Genomic DNA, 22093 nt, shown 5'->3' on the forward strand with positions numbered 1-22093 from the left:
TTGGTCACTCTTTTTAAAAAATCTTAATTTACTAGCAGATCTACCAGGTCTTTTTAAAAACGTGATTTTTTAAGTGAAAATTAGTGATGTTTAAAGTGAAGTTCTATTTTATAAAACGTGTTTACGTTATACTCATTGCGTGATATACAGTTTTAGCGTACATAGAGTCGTGAATTAGGGCAAAAAGTTAAGGGCTATTGGGCTAGTGACCTACAAGACGGTTGTAATAAACAGCGATAATTAACTGATAATTGATATTATGAATTTTCGGGGCGATTCCAACTTTTTCCCGAGTTTTTAAAGTTCGTATTTTGAAATAAGAACGCCCCCGGTTGTAATAAACAGCTCTGTACTATTAAATGGTTATTTGAGATTTAAATAACACATTTTTGGTCTATCCAGGCTGGGATTACAACTTTTTCCACTGTTTTATTACCATGTATTTCAAAATAAGGACGACCCCGGTTGTAATAAACAGCTCTGTTCTTTTAAATGGTTATTTGATTTATAGAACTGAACATTTAGTAGGTTTTTGCTAATTTGAAAAACATATTCGGGACTTAGGAACTGTTAAGTAGCTTGATTCAAAAAGTACATTGTCGGTCACGATTTGGGATTCCCTGGTTTCTAAAATTGGGTCTAAATGGAAGGAATAATTTCCTGTAATTTCATTGTTTTCTCCTTAATTATTCACATGATCTTTATCAATTTTTTAATTCTTGCGTGTGAAAATATTGTCCCCTGAGAAAATGCAAGTCCACAGTTACCCAAATAAAACAAATTTTAATTTATTTGTATAGATTAGAATTCTGTAATTCATAAATTCGCAAGCAAGTTGAAAATATCGGGATTATTTATGAAGACAACTTCCTTTGTATAAGGTATTCCCTGATATATTAAATAATTAAATGAATCTAATTTAAAACGGACGAATTCGTACAATTTGTTGTTAATTTTAATTTTACAAAACGAAAGTTTATTACGTAAAAAAGCTTACAAAATACATTAGTACTTGTTGAGCGAAAAGTAAATTATAGGACCGAAAATCAATCGATTTTATGAGAGAGAGAGAGATCATTGATGAGTATCTTCGCAACTAAAAGGCCAAGAGATACCAGCAGTGTAGCCCAAGTTTCGCTAAGTCAAAAACCCATTTGAACCAGAATACAGGAAAAATTGTTCAGAAGCGAGTCGTTCAAAAATGAACAAAATATAAATATATATAAACAAGATGCGTGAACTTCTGAGGTTATTGGCACCCGGAGCTTTTTATCCGGGCCGTCTTCTCTCGTTATAGACAATATTGTTCAACAGCAGACAGGGTGCTGTAAGCTGCACCTAGAAAGAGAAAAATCTGAGGACCAAGCAACTGTACCCGGTATCTTCGCATGGGATTCCAATACGCTAACCACTCAGCTAATACCTTCCTAAGATCATCAAATAAACACTTACTTTCCAGGCGCCACGGTAGCCGAGCGGTTAGAGGTGAGGCCTGTAAAGCTAATATGTATTATGGTACTGGGTTCGATTCCCGATCTTAGGTCTTGGATTTTATTTAATAGATAATTAAAGGAATTTGCAGTAAAGTATGTTAGCTAGTCTCCTCTGTCCACGACACCTAATCGATAGTTGGACGTAAACACTATATACCAGCTGACTGCCACTTTTATTTGAATATTTTCCAAGTTTGTTTTTTCTTTCTCTTGTTTCTTGGAGAATTGCTAAGATAAACACCGCGTTGAAGTGTTCCTCCAAGTTCATGAAAATGTAATCCATAATACGAAACCTAAATGCGTAAAATTTGAATAAAACAGTCTATTTTATTATGTTATTCTACTTTCATATGCGCATAAAAAAACACAAACTTCCCTATTTATGTTGTATTGAGGATATACAATTGTTTCACAAGTACTGTTAATCATATGGAAGTAGACAACTGTATGGATAAAAACAACTGCGGTACTAACGACCTTAACTTCCATGAGAAAATAACAAAACAAAAACCGACAAAAAATAACAATAAAGCATAACTATACTTCTTGGATGAATGGAGAATTATTAAATATTCAAAAATTTGAACCTCCTTACAACTTGAACACCATCTGTAACGTGAGAACACAAGTCCAAGACGCCCTGATATTAACGGGCTTAATTAAAAATTAAAAAAATAAAAAAAAAAGAAATCACCAACAATCTGTTCCATGTAATGATAATTTTGTACAATGTTATTCACGATATATAAAAAAAAAAATCTCTCTGCAGTTTAATGTAGTTGGTGATTGTCATGGACCATTAAATCGATGGAACTTTACTACAAACCATGAAACGATAAAGTGAAAGTTAAAACAAATAATTGGTACGGTTAACGTTATATTTAATTAATTTTTAAAAAATATTACTATTCCTACAACAAAACCAGTAAACAGAGTTACAACTTTTGTATAGTTGGGCACAAAATTTCTCTAAGTTCAGAGTACTTGGAAAACCCAAATAAGATCAGTTAAAGCCTAGAGAGCTATAAGGATGAAATCTCAGGAAGCTTTTATTTTTAAATTAAATAGAAAAATTGGACTTAGTTTTTAAGTAATTAATACAAATAATAATAATAAACTTTGCTAATATTATCGAGACTTCTAACATAACATTTTATTGTTCCAGTTACGAAGAACGAATGAGAATTGTTATTTAATTGAATCTATAATTAACATTCAGAGAAAGAGAACAATTTGTATTAGTAATACAAATTTTCAAATTGAAATAAAATAATAATATTAGTAATAAATGAAGGTTACAGAGAATTATATAAACAATTTTATTGTTCACTATTTATAAAGACAAATAAAAATGTCATACAAATAATCCTAAGTGAGTAAAAGACATTTTTAGAATAAAAGCATCATAATGAATATCACAGTCCTGACTTTTTTTAATTAAGTATTAAATTGTTCTTTTACAAGTTTTTCCAATAATGATATGTACTGAGAGGCAAAAAAGTATCTGTTCCTTACTTTTGTGTTAATTTCAGTAGATGATTATTTTTTAAAACTTTGTGATTTTTGTAATGTAACCCAATTTAATTTAATACTCCATTACATTTTCTAAGAACATAGCAATGAAATAGCACTTAAGAGAAAACAGTTTCTCCTCTCTAAAAGAGTGAACACATTCACATGTACCCTCATATACTTAGAGATCATTTCCTAACTTACTTTTTCGGTCTTGGCATGATCAAAATTTACGTTATTAGCAGTAAGCGAAAGAAATATGATGTAATGGCATGAATATGGAAGCAAAATAATAGCTATGTTTACAATCTGAACTTCCCAAACAAAAAAGGTCTAAAAGTAAATTCTGAAGGAATGTATTTGTTTGTTCTGTGCCGCCTTTTATTTTGCTTTTCAAACTGTAAACATCTTAACTGTTTAAAAGGTACTGGCTTTTTGCACAAAAATGAAGCGTTATTACAGCGTTTTATTCAAAACCATTGCATGAATCTAGCCCAAATATCAAGGAGGATAAATATTCTAAGAGCATTCATTCGTTCATAAGATTTTCCAGCGATGTCTGGAAACTAAAGAGTAATCACGAAGACCTAGTTCGTGCCGACATTATATAACTTCCCACAGACGCCCATTTATTGTGATTAATATTTTACACAATCAGAGATTTAAGATAAAAGACAGTTTGCATGTAAAATGTAGATTACTGCAAAAGATTAAGATTCAGGCCTTCGTCTGCTACTGGGCCAGATCTGCAACCAAACTACTGATGGAAAGAAAGTCTTTGAATAGCCCTAGAAAAGGTTGGGAGAAGCCGAAAATGAAATAAACTCAAACATTACCAAAGTTTGGGCTGCAATTGCTCAGATAGCTCCTCTGAGACAACTGTGTTTCATGATCCTCTTAACAGCAGCTCTGTAGGGAGCTTTTTTTTAAAGGAGCTGTTGAACATTTTGGTTTATCAAAAATAAAAGAGTTTTTTCTTTGATAACTCTGGGAAGTATACTGCAGAAGGTTGAAGACTGTTTGGAACGATTCAATCAGATCTTTAAAGAGGCTAGCATTAAGTACTAAATCCATTAATAGGATGTGACGAAATTTAAAGAAACTGCAAGGTTTAGAGCTTAGAATATGAAAATGACTCTCAGGAATTCGTTAGAAAGTTAATTACTCAACGTAAATACAAGTGCAACACCTTCGAATCAACACCGTGCTTATCATTATTAATAATTCCATGTAATCATTATAGCACTTGAAATGAAAAATTAGACTTTGCAATGAGAAATCAAATACACCCAAAATTGGCATACTTTTAACAATTTTCACTTCTTAATCTAAGATTTAAATTTATTACTAGTGCTTTAGAACCAAATCTACTAAAAATAACGATAACAAATTAGTAATCTTTGCCTCCAACCACTGCTAATGTAGAATGTTCCATTAAGGTTCATGAGCGCTAATAATTGGTTTAACACATTTATCATTCAACTTATTTACGCAAATTGCAGATGAAATTAAGGACGAAAAGATAAGAAAATGTATTTCTTGATTAAAATAAAATAAATAAATATAATATCCCGTAATTAATGTTATTTTTTCTTATTTGTTTTTTTCCCTCTTTAGTTTACCAAGCAGATGATGATGTTGATGAGCTGCATTATGTAATAGTTGAAGATGGCCAAGGTTTGAGAATGGGGAGACCGTTGCTAGTTGCCCAAGCCATTGTAATAACTACATTCAAGGATGTTATATACATAATTAGGATTGTAAATTCATTCAATTATCATGTACATGCTAATGCGGTTTTGACTAAACTCCATTGGTTTCTCTTTTATTTTAAAAAAAAAAAAAAAAAATTAAATTTTCTGTTTTTTCTAGATTCTGCAGAAAAAAAGAAGCCTAACATTTTTTTTATACATTTCTTAAAGATGGTTCTGTATTCAAAAAAAATGATGTTTGCAACTTATATCAAGATTCATTCCAGTACCAAATTATATTTTCAGTTTTAGGTAATGAAGATAAATTGCCGAAGATTTAGTGAGACTGTAATCAACACCAGCCAGTTTTACTTATTATTTTTTTATTAATTAACAGAACCAGCTTTATCTTGCAAGATATTGAAATTAGGTCCTTTTAATGTTTTTTTTTTTCTACAAACTTTGTGTACTCATTGCACAAAGTGCAATGATGTAACTGTATTTAAATATTTGATATATTTCCAATTAAAAATGCTTATTGAAGCAGTTCTGGGTGAAAGATGGGGTTAACTTCTCTATAAGGTTTCATTTAAGCGTAACGTACAACCTCATTACCCTCATTAAGTACTAAAATAAAATTACGTTATAAATTTTGTGGTTTTGAGATTTTCAAATTAATTAGTTTTCAAGTTATTTAATTTAAAATTAAATGATTAAAAATGAAGTATGTTATTTTTGGAAAAATCTCTGTTAATGAAGTTTTTGCTTGTTTGTAAAATACGAGTAGTTTAACTCTGAAACATGATTGTAAAAGAGGTGTATTACGAAAGATCTGATGGATAATATCCTTTTCTCAAAAGATTAATAGAAAATTTAGTTCTTTAGAAAACAAAAATTAAATAACTTAAGAAAAATCAAGATAAGAAATGAGTTAATTTTTTTCGTGTCACTAAAGTTAGTTTATTTATTAATTAGATAAGCATCTTCGCTAATTAATCCGAGTATTAACGGCTTGCAGAAGAGTATAGAGAGACCAGTGTTCTAATAAAGTGCTCATTGATAAAATCAAGATTTTTTGAATGAGTAGAATGGTCCAAGTCACTTCCTACAATTACACTTATCTCTCCAAACTTGCTGCAATTAAAAAAAAAAAAAAACATTGCCCACAGAAATTAAGAACCAAAATATTCTAATTTAAATTATTAAATTTTTTAATAATTAAATCAAAACTTTCTCCAAATATCTAAATTTATATTTAAATAAAATAAATTAATCAAAACTCAGTTTATGCTTCAGAAAATGTTACACTTATTAACTTTAATCTGAATTTTCTTAATTCTATCTACTGTGTAGTGATTTAATTCTTTCTCTGTTCAATAATTAACTTTTTTAATAATTTCATACAATTTTTTTAGTTTAAATACACAAACTTTTCAGTCAAGCATCAGATAGTTAAATGTCCTTTGTAACTTGTAACATAAATTATGCATACATGGCTCCAGAATGGAAGAATTCTCTGAGATTCCTCGGTAAACCTGGGTAACCAATTTGTCTCAAGCAGACTAATTGCAAGAATATCTGCGTGAAATAATAGGCAGGAGAAATTCAGTGAAATTGATGTGGGTGGGCCTTCCAAACAAGCATTTTTGTCCAAAATAAGGTGTTAGGAGGGAAATTAGGAGATAGATCACTTGGTCAGCGAACGCTCTGATGAAATCCTCATTATTAAATTTGGAACCTCTTTTGCAGCAACGTAAAATATTTGTAAACTGTACTGTGGGTAATGTGGGAAACCATGGCAAACCTGAGGTTGGCAAAAATTTGATGATTTGTTAGCCGCTTTCCCAAAATTCACAACATTTACTTCAACTTCTTATATGGTTTAGAGTTAGGTTCTTTGAAGGAGAAAAGACTGGAGAGGATAATGCCCTAATTATATCGAGGTTTGTTTAACCATCTTGCAATCTATTATAAATGTTTGTTGAAAACATTAAAAAAATAAAATAAACAAATTTCAATCTTTTTGGTTCTAGGATAATCTGATTTATATGGACAATCTGTCTTGGATAATTCGGAACAATCTAAATTATATGGACTTTACAAAACTCTCACGCTAAAATAATACTATATCCCACAAAACTTCTAGAAGTGCTACTATTTAAAAGTAACACAGCATATTGTTGCTCCCTATTTCAATTATCTTATTTACTCCACATGATTCTACTATTATTTACTCATGTACTTGGTTTGCACATTGTCAGTCTTCTGTCAGATAGAGTGTTACTCCGACAAAAGTAAGGTAAATGGGAAATTAAGTTCTCTTTCGAGCTGAAACTGACTGCATGAGGCCAAAACTATAATGAGTTACTATGGCGAGTAAAATCTTTAACAGGATCTAATACATTATTAAAGAAGCGCCACGGTAGCCGAGCGGTTAGAGGCGAGACCTGCGAAGCTAAAATGTATTGTGGTACTGGATTCGATTCCCCGGTCTTAGGCCTTGGATTTTATTTAATGGTTAATAAAAGAAATTTACAGTAAAGTATGTTTGCTAGTCGCCTCCGTCCACGACACCTAATTTGTAGGTGGACGTTAAGCCCCGCCTGAAATAATAGGCGATTACTTTACTTTACTTTTACATTATTAAAGACTGGAAGAAATTTTCTCGCAGGGAAGTTCTTTTAGTCTGGGTACCAGAAAACGAAAAAGCAGACAAGTAGGTAAAAATTAGGTGACTCTACATTTATATGGATCCCAAATTTGCAAACATGTCCGTCTAGATTCCAGAAATGGATGATTTCCAAGCATTAATCTGAATGGTAAGAGTTGTCGCATGAAACTACTGGTTGGACAGGACTAGACTGGCCTGGTACTAAGATTTTGCCAGATCTCTCGGTTCCAGGTTGAATCCCAGATCTCACCAAAGGAGAAAGCAGACTAGTCACTTCTTCAGGTTTCTTGCCTTTCTGCGGGTAACTCAGGCTAACAACACTACATTCATTCATATCTTCACATTTTTGCAGAGCCTACAGATGAGTGTAATCATTAGGGTTTAGCGTACCCACAGGTAAATTCACCTCATCACTATACAAACCACATACACATTTACACATTGTACACTTTCAGACACAGCTTTACATCTCAACATTCATTGAAACTAAAAGGAACCACCACAGATCCAATAGATGATAGTAGATTTGGTTTATAGGTTTAAGGAGGTATCTCTACACAATTGATCTTATTCCAAAACACTTCTATAGGATTGAAGTTGAAGAAAGTTAAGTACCCAATAATCTCCTGACGGTTTAGGTTGTAGGAAATTAGATTCAGGATATTCAGGTTAAAAGATATTGAAACCGCAGACTGTTCCCATTAAAGATTATAGTCACCTTGTTCAGAGAGCTGTGAATATTAAACCCCCTCTAGAACTTGATTCATGAACCTGGACTCATGATTGAGTATTTCTTTAGGTCATTTTACATTTAGACAGCGAAAGAAATGGTACCTCCACAAGGGCGACCAATAAACACTAACAAAAATTTAAGTAAAATTCTCTAAACAAAACAGATGCTAAAGATGAATACAATTTCGAAAATGAACGGTGATAAGATGAGCAAAAATTCAGCTTAAATTAAATAATTAGAAAATGATTTATTACAAATGATCAGAAACAAAACAAACTTCGTAACCACATGCGCAGATGTAACCTTTATTAAACAATAAAAGCCTAATCAAAAGCATTTTATTAATTACTTTTTTTTATATTAGTTTTACTTTCACTATTATATAGCGATTTTCTTTCTTTCTCCCATGACAGTCACAGAGTTACTGAACAGAACTTTCACTCTTACTGTACGTGTTTCATGTGCATCTTTTGTTTTGTACATGATAATGAAACATGTGAACGCTCTGAGAAACAAATTCAACTATAATACCTAATGATTAGTGGACGGATGTAGTTCACAAGAGAATTTAGACGAGTAGACAGAGCTCTAAACTCTCTTCATCTTTTTCCTGTTACTACTTTTACATTACTTAAACCGTTACACTGCTTACACACCGCACATAGACACCACCTTGTTCTATATTTACTTTTGTTAACTCCTCCACAAGAATGGAAAATAAACACAAATTTCCCTCTTTCTTGAATCTTATTGACAATTAAAATTAACCAATGTAAACACACATCAAAAAAGAAATGTTGAAACACACTTTAACAATTTTTTTAAAAAAGAAAATTAGCATAAGTAACTCACTCAATATTCGTCAAATTCTTCAAATAATACAGCCAAAATAAGTATGTAGAAAACTTAGGGTATGTCTAAAGAGTTGAGAAAAAAAAATTCAATAAGTTAGTGAACGTGGAACTTTGCAGCTTTAAGTAGAAAAAAAGTAGAACTTCTTAGGATGTTGTTGAGGAGAAGTTAGAATAACTGAGACTAAGAAGAAACAAAATAGAACAAGAAATGAAACTAGTGTGAAGTGAAAAACTTCAAACTACTTTCTCTTTCAAGTCGCAAGTAAAAGTTTTCAAGCCTAAGTACTTAAAAGTTTAAAAGAAAAGCCAGATCTGTTTGGAAATGTAGTCGAAATTCATCCTAAAATTGAACCAAAAAATGACCATAATTTAAAAAATATCTCTAATGAAAATTACAAGAACACATAAAGAAAAACTAAAGATCCTTTCTGTAATCTAGCACTATCGATTTATAAACTTTGACCAAATGGTCCGTTTTTGAGTAAGCTGCTTTCAAAACAGATGAAATATTACCATCGAAAACTTAATATCTAAAATCCCTTAATCGTTTCTCTTAAGAAACTCTCACAGTAAATACTGTAAACATTAAGTTAAATCCAAGTGAAAATTAGGACCTCATCATATACAACTTAATACTAGAAGTATTAATACTGAACAGACTTCATGATTGTTACATAAAAATCAACGTTGTGCCTTTGAGTTTAGTAAACAAACTACACCAAAATTCTAGGGCAGCAATATTTTCAATTAATTGCAAAGAGAAAAAACATACAAACGGTAATTACTGCTCTATGAAATATTTTTTTTTATATAAACAATCAGTCTCAGGCTACAATTAGTAATTTACAAATTAATTTATCTCTTTTATCGGTATTAACCAAAATTATAAACAACCTATTTATAATATAAATCTCCTACAACTGCAATACTAGGTTTAATGTAGAAGGGAAATCCTAAAAGAATAGAAAATACATAACTACAACTAGGACCATTTTAGATAAATATAAGTACAATACAAAAACTTTAGACATTTAAACTATTCATCAAAGCACTAGTTTGAACAAATCCAAACAAAATTATCTTTCATTTTCACTGATAATCAATTCATTACAAAGGAATTTATTGAAACAATTCGTTGATTGATTAGAAAATAAATTTATTACGCTATAAAAACAATCATTATTTCGCCTTCAAAATTTCCATAAATATTAATCATTAAGTTTGGAAATGATATCATCATCTTGCTTTATTTGCTTTTTCCCATCCAAGTGAAGTTGAGCTGCTGATATTCAGCTGACCTCGTCCTTGAGAATTTGCAATTTAGTCGAGTAGGCAGTTTACAACAATCTATAATAAAATAATGTAATAACAATTGAATGTTGTGATGTGTCATCAAATACACGAATGTAGTATTTTTTTTTTGTTTTTTTTAATACACCGACCAATAATGCAGTTGCAATTAAAAATAAGAGACTTTTGTTTGGAAACCAACGTTAACATTTCAACAATAAATAAAAACAAAAATAATAAAGTAAACCATATTTCGCGGTTCAAGTATCTTTGGGCAGACTTTGATCGCATTACACAGAATTACTTCTAGAAAAATTGCGATTTGCCAGCATTAAAATTTCTTTCAGACTGTTACAGCTGAATGGTTCGTCTGCGACAAGGCATCTATCTATAGCGGTCTACAATTAATGTCTCATGGAATTAATGTCGGGTCGTAGTGATGGGGACAATCTGCAGTAATAGTAAATTTGGCAACCTGTCACTGTCAGAGAATACTGCTTGCTACAACAACTGCTTTAAGAGACAAGAAGAGGTGTAATCTGAGTGAAATATCTCAGTATTTCACAGTATTTCAAGAAGAGCAGGTTGCAATACTGCACAGGACATCGAATTACACAATTGTCATCTTCTCAGAGAGCCAGAAGGCCTAGCAGGCTATTAAATCCTAAGAAGTATGCTCAACGCCCATGCAGATTGCTTGAGCCATTTGAGATATTAAGACAATGAAGCGACGAACTTCTTCCTGTCCTAGGAGAGGTCAACCTTCACGGGACCAGAATTCTTTTGTGGAGTCTCACAAAAGCAGACATCAAAGTCGCAGAACTAAGCAATGGAAACCCTAGGCTAGAGGCAGGAATAAAATTTAAGTCTCAGTTTCATAATAAACCCAATATTATAAAATTAAAATTATCTTTAATATACTTTATCTTTAGGATACAAAAAACAAATCATCCCAATTAATTCTTTTACGCTATGATATAGGAAAGTAAATTAAAACTAAAGACTGGAATGTTTCTTCCCTTGCTTGAGTGAATCCTGTAATAACAGGTCGTCCAAAGTAATAATTAATTTTTTTTTTGTATGATTCTTATTCAAGAATTCCTTTTTGTACATGGCCTTCACATGTCTTTATCTTTTAATTTAATATGTAGAGTATAAAAACTGGAGTGAATAAAATTTGGTATTATTCATAATAAGCAATTTATGTTAGTCTGATTCTATTTTCTCATCCAATAGAGAGTTTCGAAATCGTATCAAACTTTCGGTGATAAGCTTTCAATGGAATCACAACTTTAAAAACACAATGTTAGAAAAAGTAAGTATCACCGAGTACGTTTTGTAAGAGAGTTTTGAGGTTATTTTGTGAGCTGTGAAAGCTGCTGCATAGATCCTAAGCAGTATGGATAATTGTTGCCAAATTAAGTATACAATTGAAGCATTCTGCATCATGCTATTTGTTTAACTTTCACAATTATCTTTAAGAAAGTAATGATCAATATAATCTAATATTTCATTACGCCTACTGAATATTTTTGCTTAAGAAAAGCCCACCTCTTAAGGAATCGCTTTCGACGATCTTAATTTTTTATGCACTGGGTCACGAGTACATATATCGTTGCTGACCTTGAGTAAAATTGTCCGGAGCTTTTGAGCTGTGCTTAGATTCAAGTCTGGATTAGTATAACGATATAAAAGTGCAATTATATTCACTCATAGTTCTCACCAAGATATTCAACGAAAGCAGGGAGTAAGTGTGTGTCTTCCTAGACAGAAGAAATTACAACAACGGCACAGCTGAAAGTGAGAGTAATGAATATATTGTCTCCAAAAGAGCATGTAAGCAAAAAAATATCTATTGTGCGCAAAATAGCGTAAAAAATGCTAATCATTTCAACGCTTACCTCAGGAAAAATGCTGATGCTAGCTCAACCATTAAATAAAAGTAATTAAATGACTATGGTTGTACATCTAATTTACAAAATGAATGGCTTTGTAAAACTTTCAAGTAAGTCAAGACTCTTAGTTAAAGACACATCACTAAACACTATGATCTGGAACATAAGTCCCAATACATTTGGAAAGGAGTAGTCAAGTCGAAGGGAGGCTCAACTTCTTTAAAAGTAATTGTACTATACGCCAGCTTTTACTTAAGATTACAACTTTATTTTTAGAAAGAAGAATAACGATTTTCAACTCTACATTTCTAAATAATGTTTTGGAAAGTTTTGTTTCCAGAAGGAGTACAGGGCAAGCATGTCCTGCACATTAGAAAGAACAATGAGGAAAAACACGGACTAAAAGTAATAAAGTAATAAACTGAAACTCTCTTTACTAATATCTTGCCAAAAAAACACTATCATTAACGTTAAATATAACACTACTTTTTGAAAATCTATTAAAATATTGATTTTATTTTTGTTCAGGTTCTATAACACCACACCAGTTTAAAACGGCCGTTAAAGTAGTTAAGCTAATGGTCAAGAACCATCAAATGATACGTCATATTCAAAAGCAAAAATAAAAAATGTTTTTAAAAAGAACATCTAGTTTAAGAAAAAGTTGAATAAATAATAATAATAATCCATAACAGCTTAAGGATTAACTAAGTGGTAACGAGATCTTCATCTCTACTGATGGTAATATCAACTCAGCAAATGGTGAAGATAGAAGAAGCTCTACCGACGTGGCTGTACAAGATCAGCCAATGTTACAATCCATGGCATATTTCTACAGTTCATTAAGTAATGGGAACGAAGATTAAGACTAGAGGATCACCAAGATCTAGTAGGGGAAAAAATGATAGAAACTTGCCTGTTTAGAACGTAGTATTTTTATTTTAAATGAGTGGAATTTAATAAGAACTAACGGTTATATTATTAAAAATTCAATTAAAAATAATAGTAAACTCCAAAACAAAAATGGAAAGTAAAAAAAAAAATTGTCAAAAGAAAAATTCAATACGAATATTTTTTGAAGTAATTAGTGTTTATTAAATGTGAAAGTTAGTTACTTAATGTTTTTTTCTATTTGAGAAAAGGTTGGAATAGCCAAGAGTTGGAAAAAAAAAGGAGGGACGTGTCAAGTCTGTCAGATGACACAACCATTTTATATTCACTTGAAATTTATATAAAATAGACAGGCAAAGCACGGTTTTTGTAAGTGTTTAAAATCATTGCATTATTTTTATGCACTTTTTTTTATGTTGAATAAAAAAAGTGCATAGTAGATTTCTACTTCTTTTTTATTAACTATTTTGAAAGGCACTAATTGGGGTAATGAGCAACAGATTTCATAATTTATTTCATCATGTAAATTATCTTTTTTTTAAAAGCACAAATGAAATAAATAGAAATCTGAGCAGCTTGTAATCTATAGCCTACGCAGAGCTATAGCTTTTAGTGATAATAATAAAAAAGCTACACATGTAACTGAAGCACAAAGCCTAACTTTAAATAGTTATCCTACCTCCACTTCAATTTTATTAAACTTACATTAGAGCCCAACTAAGAGTGGGTGCATTAACGCATTCATTAATTTTAGTCAAGAGCCTTCAGAAAAATAAAACCTAAGCTCAATTCTATCTCAATACATTAATATCACTCGGTTTTCTCCACTGACAAGACTTGACAACTCCAAATTACCTTTATGACGAAATCATACGGTGCAATTAATTTTATTCCCTGCGACACTAACATTTCCAATATTAACTATTCGCTTCTATTGCAACATGTTCGACTGGAGACATTTCCCAGACTCACGTTGGATTTTTGGTGGATGCCTAAAAAAGTAAACATAGAATAGAAGGTGCTTGAAAAAAAACTGTTCAATTTCACCAAAATCTCATGAACTCTTTGACTTCACTCGATCAATAGATCAGCAACTGAACAAAGTTCCATAAATCATAACACAAATCCTTATTTTTTGAAATTTGCTAACTTGAAATTTAAAATTCTCAATGGCACAGACTCAAGAGAAATTGATAATCATAATGATGATCAATTATTTCACTTCTGAATCTGATTTCAATATTTTTTTCAAGAACCATCATTATTATAGGAGTTAGCAAATGTAGAAAATTACAGAAAACATGAAGACATCTAATTTTTACAAAGTAATATTAAGCAAAGCAAACTGTAGTGCATAAGGTAGTGCATTTAGCATTTCATCAGTGCAGCCATCTCAGGAGGGTGTAAAAAGTTCTAGTTGTACTCGCCAAATTACACTAACAAGATCCAGGTGAATCTCCATACGGCCCGCATTAAGTATTTTTTTTAAAGAGATTGAATCAGACCTTCCCTTTTTTGTCTGTGTAAAATGACTGACACCTTGCATGGTAACGATGTTCCAGATCTTCGCAAATGAGAAAGAAAAAAACTTATGCCTACAAGCTTAAACTGGGAAACCACTCTCCAGTTTCCTAAATATATAATTATGCTAGCAGGTATGATTGGCAAAAGAGCCTTTAGCCACAGGAACCTAGGTTCCTCACAAACTGCCACAGAAGTTTAAAGAGCCTTTTACCACAAAAAAAACAAACAAATAAAATTAAAAGGTGATCTCTTTCCAAGAGTCTGTACTCTATAGTGTCCAGTCATGTACAACGTTGTCATAATGAATGAACTCTGTCTGGCGACTGGCATGAAGAACCACCCGGGACTCCAAATGTTCATGTGCTCAAATTAAAATTAAAAAAAAAAAAAAAACTTTTTGCTAGAACAAGGTAGACCATCGTCGACTTTATTATCGCGATGGCTAATGAAACATTTAAAAAAAAAAAAATTAAATAAGAAAAACTAGAACAGAGAAAATACATTCTCATTACAGTAAATAGATTATCACTACTGTAATCTATCTATTGTATCAATAGCATATGTAAGTAATAGTTGGATCAAGTTATGGTGCAATTTTGAAAGTTAACGTGATTATGCAATCAACAAGCGATTGTACAGTACACGCACGAACACACCTCCATATATGTGGCCAGAGTGGAAATGAATTTAATTAAACAGAAAATACAGACTGTAAGAAAAAGTAAAAATTAACTAAGGAAGTTAATAAGACAATATCCAGCAATGGTAAGGTAAATCGAAACTTGTCCGAAAAGTATGTAGGAAAAAAATAAAATAAACTAGATTACAATTTAAATAAGGTGCGCTAAACTAGTTTTTAAACCTCCCACCTGTGAGTCAGACTGGATTTTTGTAAGTCATTTTAAATATTCAAGGGCATTGCTGTTATAATCACAGATTATTGTTCCAAAAATATAAACAGTCATTGAATAAACAAAAATCAGAAAAAGAGATAACTAAGTGTTTACAGTTCGAATGTCAGGATAGATGTTATGTCTGTATAAAAAAAAAAAAAAACAGAGGGACTATTTTCAATTTCCAGACTTAAAATGAGTCTACAGGAAGCAAATAAAACTCCAGAATTTTAACGATATAACACATCGTTGACTTTTTACTCCCATTACGAAACCAAGAAACCCGATTTTAAGAAGAATGAAAGAAAAAGAGAGAGAAATGGAATATATTGTTTAAATAATGTTATCACACTAAGCTGATTGCCTGATTTTAAAATTTGCAACTTCCCTCTATCCAGATGAATGAATACATAGAAGCAGTTCATTGAACCGCTGTAAAAAATAAAATATATCAGCTGTATAGACATGTACATATGTCTTTGAAAATAAAAGAAGAACTGCGCTCAAATGGTGGATTTCTACTTGGTTCAAATTAATTTCAAACCATCAGCTTGATTTGATTTGAATATTTGATTAAACTTCAAGCCTAGATCATAAAAGGATTCGCAACTATGTACTTTTTTCAACTAACATTTATGAAATTATATTTACAACATAGTATTGGATTAAAACAGTTGTTGATTTTGAAAAAGTAGAACAAAACTATCTCAATTAATAATAAACTAAATACGTGTATAAAACATCTAAACAAACGAGAATTAAGGAAGATGATATTTTCTGTTTACTTGCGATAAGTATTATTAAACCTGTTTTTATGAAGTGATTTACAATTGGAAATAAAAACAATCTATTCTAATAATGATTAAAATGATTTTTCTCATTCAGCATCTTAGTTAGCTTTTGATACTTTCTAAAATCCTTGTAAGGGAACATCAAAACATTAATGATTAGTAGATGAAGATTAGTAATAGAATAAATTAATATTTTAAAAAATGAAAGCAATTTTTTTGTAGCAGCAAACTAATGTTAAATTAGAACAATTCCACGTTTAAACTCAAACGACAGTGGAGTGCATATACTCGTAGTTAATAAAGTTGTTAAAAGTACCGTGAACTATAACAATGATCTATCGAGATTGCATAAAAAAAAAAAATATGTCTAGAATTTCCCTCCTATGAATTGGTGTTCGAAATTAATAAATAACAAAATGTCCCCCAACATAATCTCGTTATTCCACATCTAAATACCGAAAAACCAAGTTCACACTCCGAGAAGAAGATAGTGGTAAATTCACAAAAACTCAGTTTTCAAACCTGGTGTCCCAATTTTAGGATTCAAAATGTCACTCTCAACTTTTGTTTTAATGCACAATTACACTTAAATAGATGAAACGGAGTAGGAGATCATTATCCTGTGCTACCGGGACTTGTCAATTGTAGAAGTTTCTAAGTTTGCCTCTAAAATTATTAAAGTTAAGAAGTCCCTGGATAAGAAGCTTCCATGAAGAGATGAACTTGGTTCCTCTTTTTTACTGACAAAAACTTAAAAAAATAATATCATAAGTCAATTTATCCTTCAGTTAGCAGTAAGGAGTATGCTTTATTTAATCATTTTGTTTAGTAAAAATTGATACTTGGTCTTTTGGGAAAGCTGTTTGCTATTAGCAACCATTGTCTTCATTGTAATATGCACGACTAATATTGTTCAACGGCTGATAGTGTGCTGTAAGCTGCTCCTTCTAAGAGAAAAATCCGAGAGCCAAGCAACTGTGCCCGGTATCTCCGTGTGGGATTCCAATACGCTAACCATTCATCTAATCCCTTCTTTAGATCATCAAAGAAACACACATACTTTCTAGGCGCCACGGTAGCCGGGCGGTTAGAGGTGAGGCCTGCAAAGCTAATATGCATTGTGGTACTGGGTTCGATTCCCGGTCTTAGGCTTTGGATTTTATTTCATGTTTAATAAAATAAATTTACAATTAAGTATGTTTGCTAGTCGCCTCCGTCCACGACACCTAATTGGTAGTTGGACGTTAAGCCCCGCCTGAAAAAATAGGCAATTACTTTACTTTTATTTATACAAATCGAAGTCTGTTAATGACACTTAAGTCGAGTTAATTTATAGGCTTTTTGTTTTGAGTTCTTTGATTTTTCTCGAAACTGCAACAAAACCCAATTTTGATCTTTGTTCTTCACCTTTATCATAAATAATATCACAAGGAAATTGGCTAGACTTGGGTGTGCCTAATAGTGAACTCAAATTAATAGGAAAATTTAAATTTGAAGTAAATTTATAAATTATAACCCTAATAATTTTAAGTGAAAGTTTGGATCAGTATTTCTATTTATGATTGGCAACTAATCGAACTTCACTTTCAAGTAGGAGTTTCCAAGGACCGTCTGTGGGCGCTTTCAATGAAGTTCTGTTGAAGTATAAACTAGCTAGACTCTTTTAGAAAGATAATTCTGCTGAAAGAAGTTACTGAAGAGGGGACAGAAAGCCATTAGAATATTCTAGACGGGGATAGATTTAACGAGCGAACAAGGTAAAGTGGTAAGCATTTCAATTCATCTACATCTTCAGATATGTTGTGAAGAGGAATACATCATTTAAAAGAGTGGAAAAAAAACATTAAATGAACTCTAGCATTACTTTCTCTTACAACCACTCACTCTGTTGTGACAAATTATCTTGGCATTTTCTTCAAAGTAGGAATTTTAGTAATACGTTTGTTTCTCAAACAATATGTGGGAGAAAAAAAATGTATATTACATAAAAATTACTGATGGCAAGAGAAAAACAAAACTGTGAACGTCATAATAGTCAATACAAAAAATCCGTTTTGAGGCTGACGATGTCTGAAAAAGTAGATTTTAGAATACTGTCTGTGTGTGAAGAAAAACTCTCTGAATCGGAAGAATCACCAAAATCAATTATTCCCCCCTCCCCAACCACTGAAACATCTCTAATGATCTGTACTGTGCTCTTCCTACCCAAGTGAATCCATAACTTTTAATACAGTAGAAACACTTTTTTAGAACATCTGTTTTAGAGCAAATCTTGGTTTGTGAGGAGGGTGTTTTTTTTGCAAACACTAGAAACAGCAGAAACGGAATTTTTAGATTTAATGTCTATTGTTTCAGGTGTGCTTTATTCCAATTATCAAATTAGTGTCGTGGTCGGAGGCGACTAGTAAACATAATTTTACAACAAAATTTCTTATATTAACCATTAGATAAAATACAAGGCTAGACCGGATATCAAACCCAGCATCACAATACTTCTTAGCTTCACAGCTCTCTGCTACTGTGGCGCCTATAATTAGAAATCTGTAGGTAATTTGCCATCCACAACTTTCGAGAGATGAGTAAGAAAAACTCGTGCGAGTAATTTACACTATTTTTTTTGTAAAGATGAAAAGTGAAAAGAATTGATGGAAAACAAAATTGGATGGGCTAAAATTTACGTTTAACCAGGATTTTCTAATTTTACCGGAGCAGTAACAGCTAGAAGTGTTACATAAATACTTTAAACTGTACCCTACATCTCCTAATAGTTTCAAATTATTAGCACCAAAACTAGACCACTTGTCTCTCAGTTTGAACTTCTAAATAACTACTCTAAAACGTTCGAAACTTGTTTTAAATTACTTTTGTCACGATAAAATATAACTTTAGGTAATGAAGCATTCAGGCTGAAAGTTTAGCAGTAAAATCTCAATTATACACTAAACAGTAATTAATATATATATGTCACAAAACGTTAACTTACAGGAGGTGGTTCTGAGGAATAAACTTCCGACGGTGGGTATTCTTTAATAGGAACTCCGACTGTAGAAATAGAGTCAGCGGTGGCCTCCTGTTGCTTCTCCATGGTGTTGTAGTTGGACGTATTCTGAAGGTGGTAAAGTACCGCCGGCAGCCAGCAAGGCCCAATGTCCCCCACCATGACTTCACCACCAGGTCACCATTCACGGCAGAGTGGGGCGGCACTGCAAGACTAGTAGACCACACTGGCTGGCAAAGAGGTAAGCTGGATAGACTGCAGAGTAATAGCTGCTGAGACTGCAGAAGAGTTTTCGTATTTGAAAGATGCCGGTTTTTATGCGCGAAGGCCACAAATTAGATCTAATTGCAGCAATCCTTTCCAATCAAGGCAAAATTAAGTCTCTGCAAAATATAACCAGTTTTTTTTTTAAGTATTGGTTAATAAATAATAACCGAAAATTGTATTATTAAAAAGTAAAACTTTTAAAGCTCTGTGATATTAATTTAATTAATATTACATAAAATTCTCAGATGAAATCGCTTCCTACAAAGAAAGCAATTTATCTATAAAATTAACTGAAGCTCTCATATCTTTGTCTTGGTTCAAGTCTCAGAATTACTCCAAACTTTGATTTTGTTTACTAAATGTCACTTAGTCTTTACTGAAAATTTAATAAAACAAAAGAATGTTTGAGGTAAGATGCCGTTATTGCAGTTTCCACAGTTTGAGCTAAACGAACTATTAAATTTGAACTAATTTTCTGTTTTTGACACAAAAAATAGGCCGACAAGGACAAATACATACAGACCATTTAGAGAAAACCATTTTTTCTCCTTCATAGGGCCTTTTTCGTGTATTTCCATGGAAACTCTAAATGGAAAATTAATGCAATTTTCATAGGATGTGAGTGGGACAAAAGTAAGGAAAACATTGTTAGAGCCCACACACTGTCAACGCCAACTACACGTTTTCACTGACAAATTACTTATAAAATCGGCATTTTCACTAAATGCTAATTATCTGACTACCAGTCATGGCTGCACCTATGTTTAAGTGGCATTAAAACAAACAATAATCTCAACTTGCACAGATACCTTTTCAATTAAAATATTTTTACTATAAGAGATAGGCTCATTATCTAGAATAACAAATTCAAGAGCTAATTTCACAAAAAAATAAATTAGAAAATCTTATTCCATAATGTTCTAAATCCCAATGAAGTTGTAAATCCCAAAGATTACCTAAATGAAACTCGTTTAAGTTCCCATCGTTCAGTCACATCGGGCTAATGTCTCGCTGCAGAAAGAGTTCCTATATCATAAACATATTTGAATTCCAAGCCTCACAGAACTCTATTTTCCGATATAAATTGAATTTAAATTTAGACATGCAATCAAAGAGACATGCATGTCTTTAAACAGACTCTTAATATTTATAAAAGTAAAAGAGAACTGTGTAGTTATTCTTAAATTCATAATGACCTGTTTGCAGTTAATCAAACTATCAAATATAAAAGTAAATTAATAATATTACCCAATAAAGATTTCTGTGATATCTAATGTCATTAAAAAAGAAACAAATTCTCCTTCTGTCATTTCAGTTGTCTCATTATAAGGTTATCATAACAAATAATTATAATTGTTCATACCATTTTATCATTTAGGAGGAACAGCTGAAAGCACTTGGAGTTCTCTGGCTTTATTTTATTTAATTCAATGATTTCTTCCAACAAATGTTATTCGTATTTTATTAAAAGATGGTGAATTTAATTAATTATCTACTTGACTTTAATATTGCATTTGTTAAACAACTTCAAATTAAAAACGTTTCATGAACGCTTTTGATGGCTGAAGTATGTCGTTTATAATTAATCCAAACTCTAACATTTAATTTTACATGAACTTTACCAATAGGCTCCTATAATAAGAGAAAGGGAAGATGCAGGAAGTTCCAATGATGTTAACCTAAAAATAACATCAATTACATTAAAAACTAGAAGCAATTATCATGTTTTAATAATAACGTTGGTAATAATTAGTCGAACACTCCTGAGAGACTGGAATAGACTGAGACGGTGAGCAAGACAATAATTAAGCCAAGTAAAGCTTCTTTTTGTTTTAATTAGTAGTAAAAGTAATACCTCAATTTGTATGATTCTTTCCATTATCTCATAATATTCACTATTTTCCACGTACCTTCAAAAATTAATAACTATCTGCCTCCTAAGTCTTAGTCTCTGTCTTAGAACAACTGCATTACTCTTACAAAACTACCACAACCACTCACGTTTGAGTTCCAAAACACTCCAAGCTTAGTTTCTATCCTATAAAATATCTTTTAAGAAAACTAGTTGGATCATAAGTAAAATAAGTAAGCTACAAATAGTTAGTTACTGATTAAAACAAAAAAGTGAAAGAGAATTCACAGTGAGTTAGTGTTCGATTGAAAATGTGGTTATATCCACATAACTGGATGTTTAAATGAAAGTCTGAAGCCAGCCTGGAATACAAAAAAATAAAATAAATAAAAAGCGTGCTATAACAGATAAAAATCAGCGATATTAAATTTCATATTTGTAGATATCCATTTGTCGAACAGAATTGAAAAGAGTTCAGAAAGTTCGATTTTTAATTTTAACAGTATAATTCAACCTTACAAATAAACTCTTATAAATCTTATAAAAATATAAACTCTTATAAGATTAACTCACTCAACAAAATAATTTTGACCAAAGCGCATTCTTTCAATCGTTTTAAAAATTAAATGATTTTATTAAAGAGGAAATTACCATCATTGGAATAAAATGCAATAATTTTTAGAGTCCTCGTACAGCTTTCGTTTCGCGCTACTTAAAAAAAAGCTAGGAAACTTTTGG

The 22093-nt window shown here is 31.6% G+C and overlaps 1 protein-coding gene across 1 annotated transcript in view; it reads right to left on the reverse strand.

The window, feature by feature from the left end:
* LOC141449862 (uncharacterized) overlaps nt 1-20803 on the reverse strand; it is a 47655-nt gene extending 26852 nt beyond the window's left edge. Inside the window, exon 1 of the mRNA XM_074119748.1 lies at nt 19222-20803. Within this exon, the coding sequence (XP_073975849.1) occupies nt 19222-19398 (177 nt within the window). The 5' untranslated portion in view covers nt 19399-20803. The remainder of the gene's footprint in view (nt 1-19221) is intronic.
* Nucleotides 20804-22093: the final 1290 nt, after the last annotated feature.

Source organism: Rhodnius prolixus, unplaced genomic scaffold (assembly GCF_049639745.1).
Source record: "Rhodnius prolixus isolate KJV_2025 unplaced genomic scaffold, Rpr scaffold_1, whole genome shotgun sequence".
Taxonomy (NCBI): Eukaryota; Metazoa; Arthropoda; class Insecta; order Hemiptera; family Reduviidae; genus Rhodnius; species Rhodnius prolixus.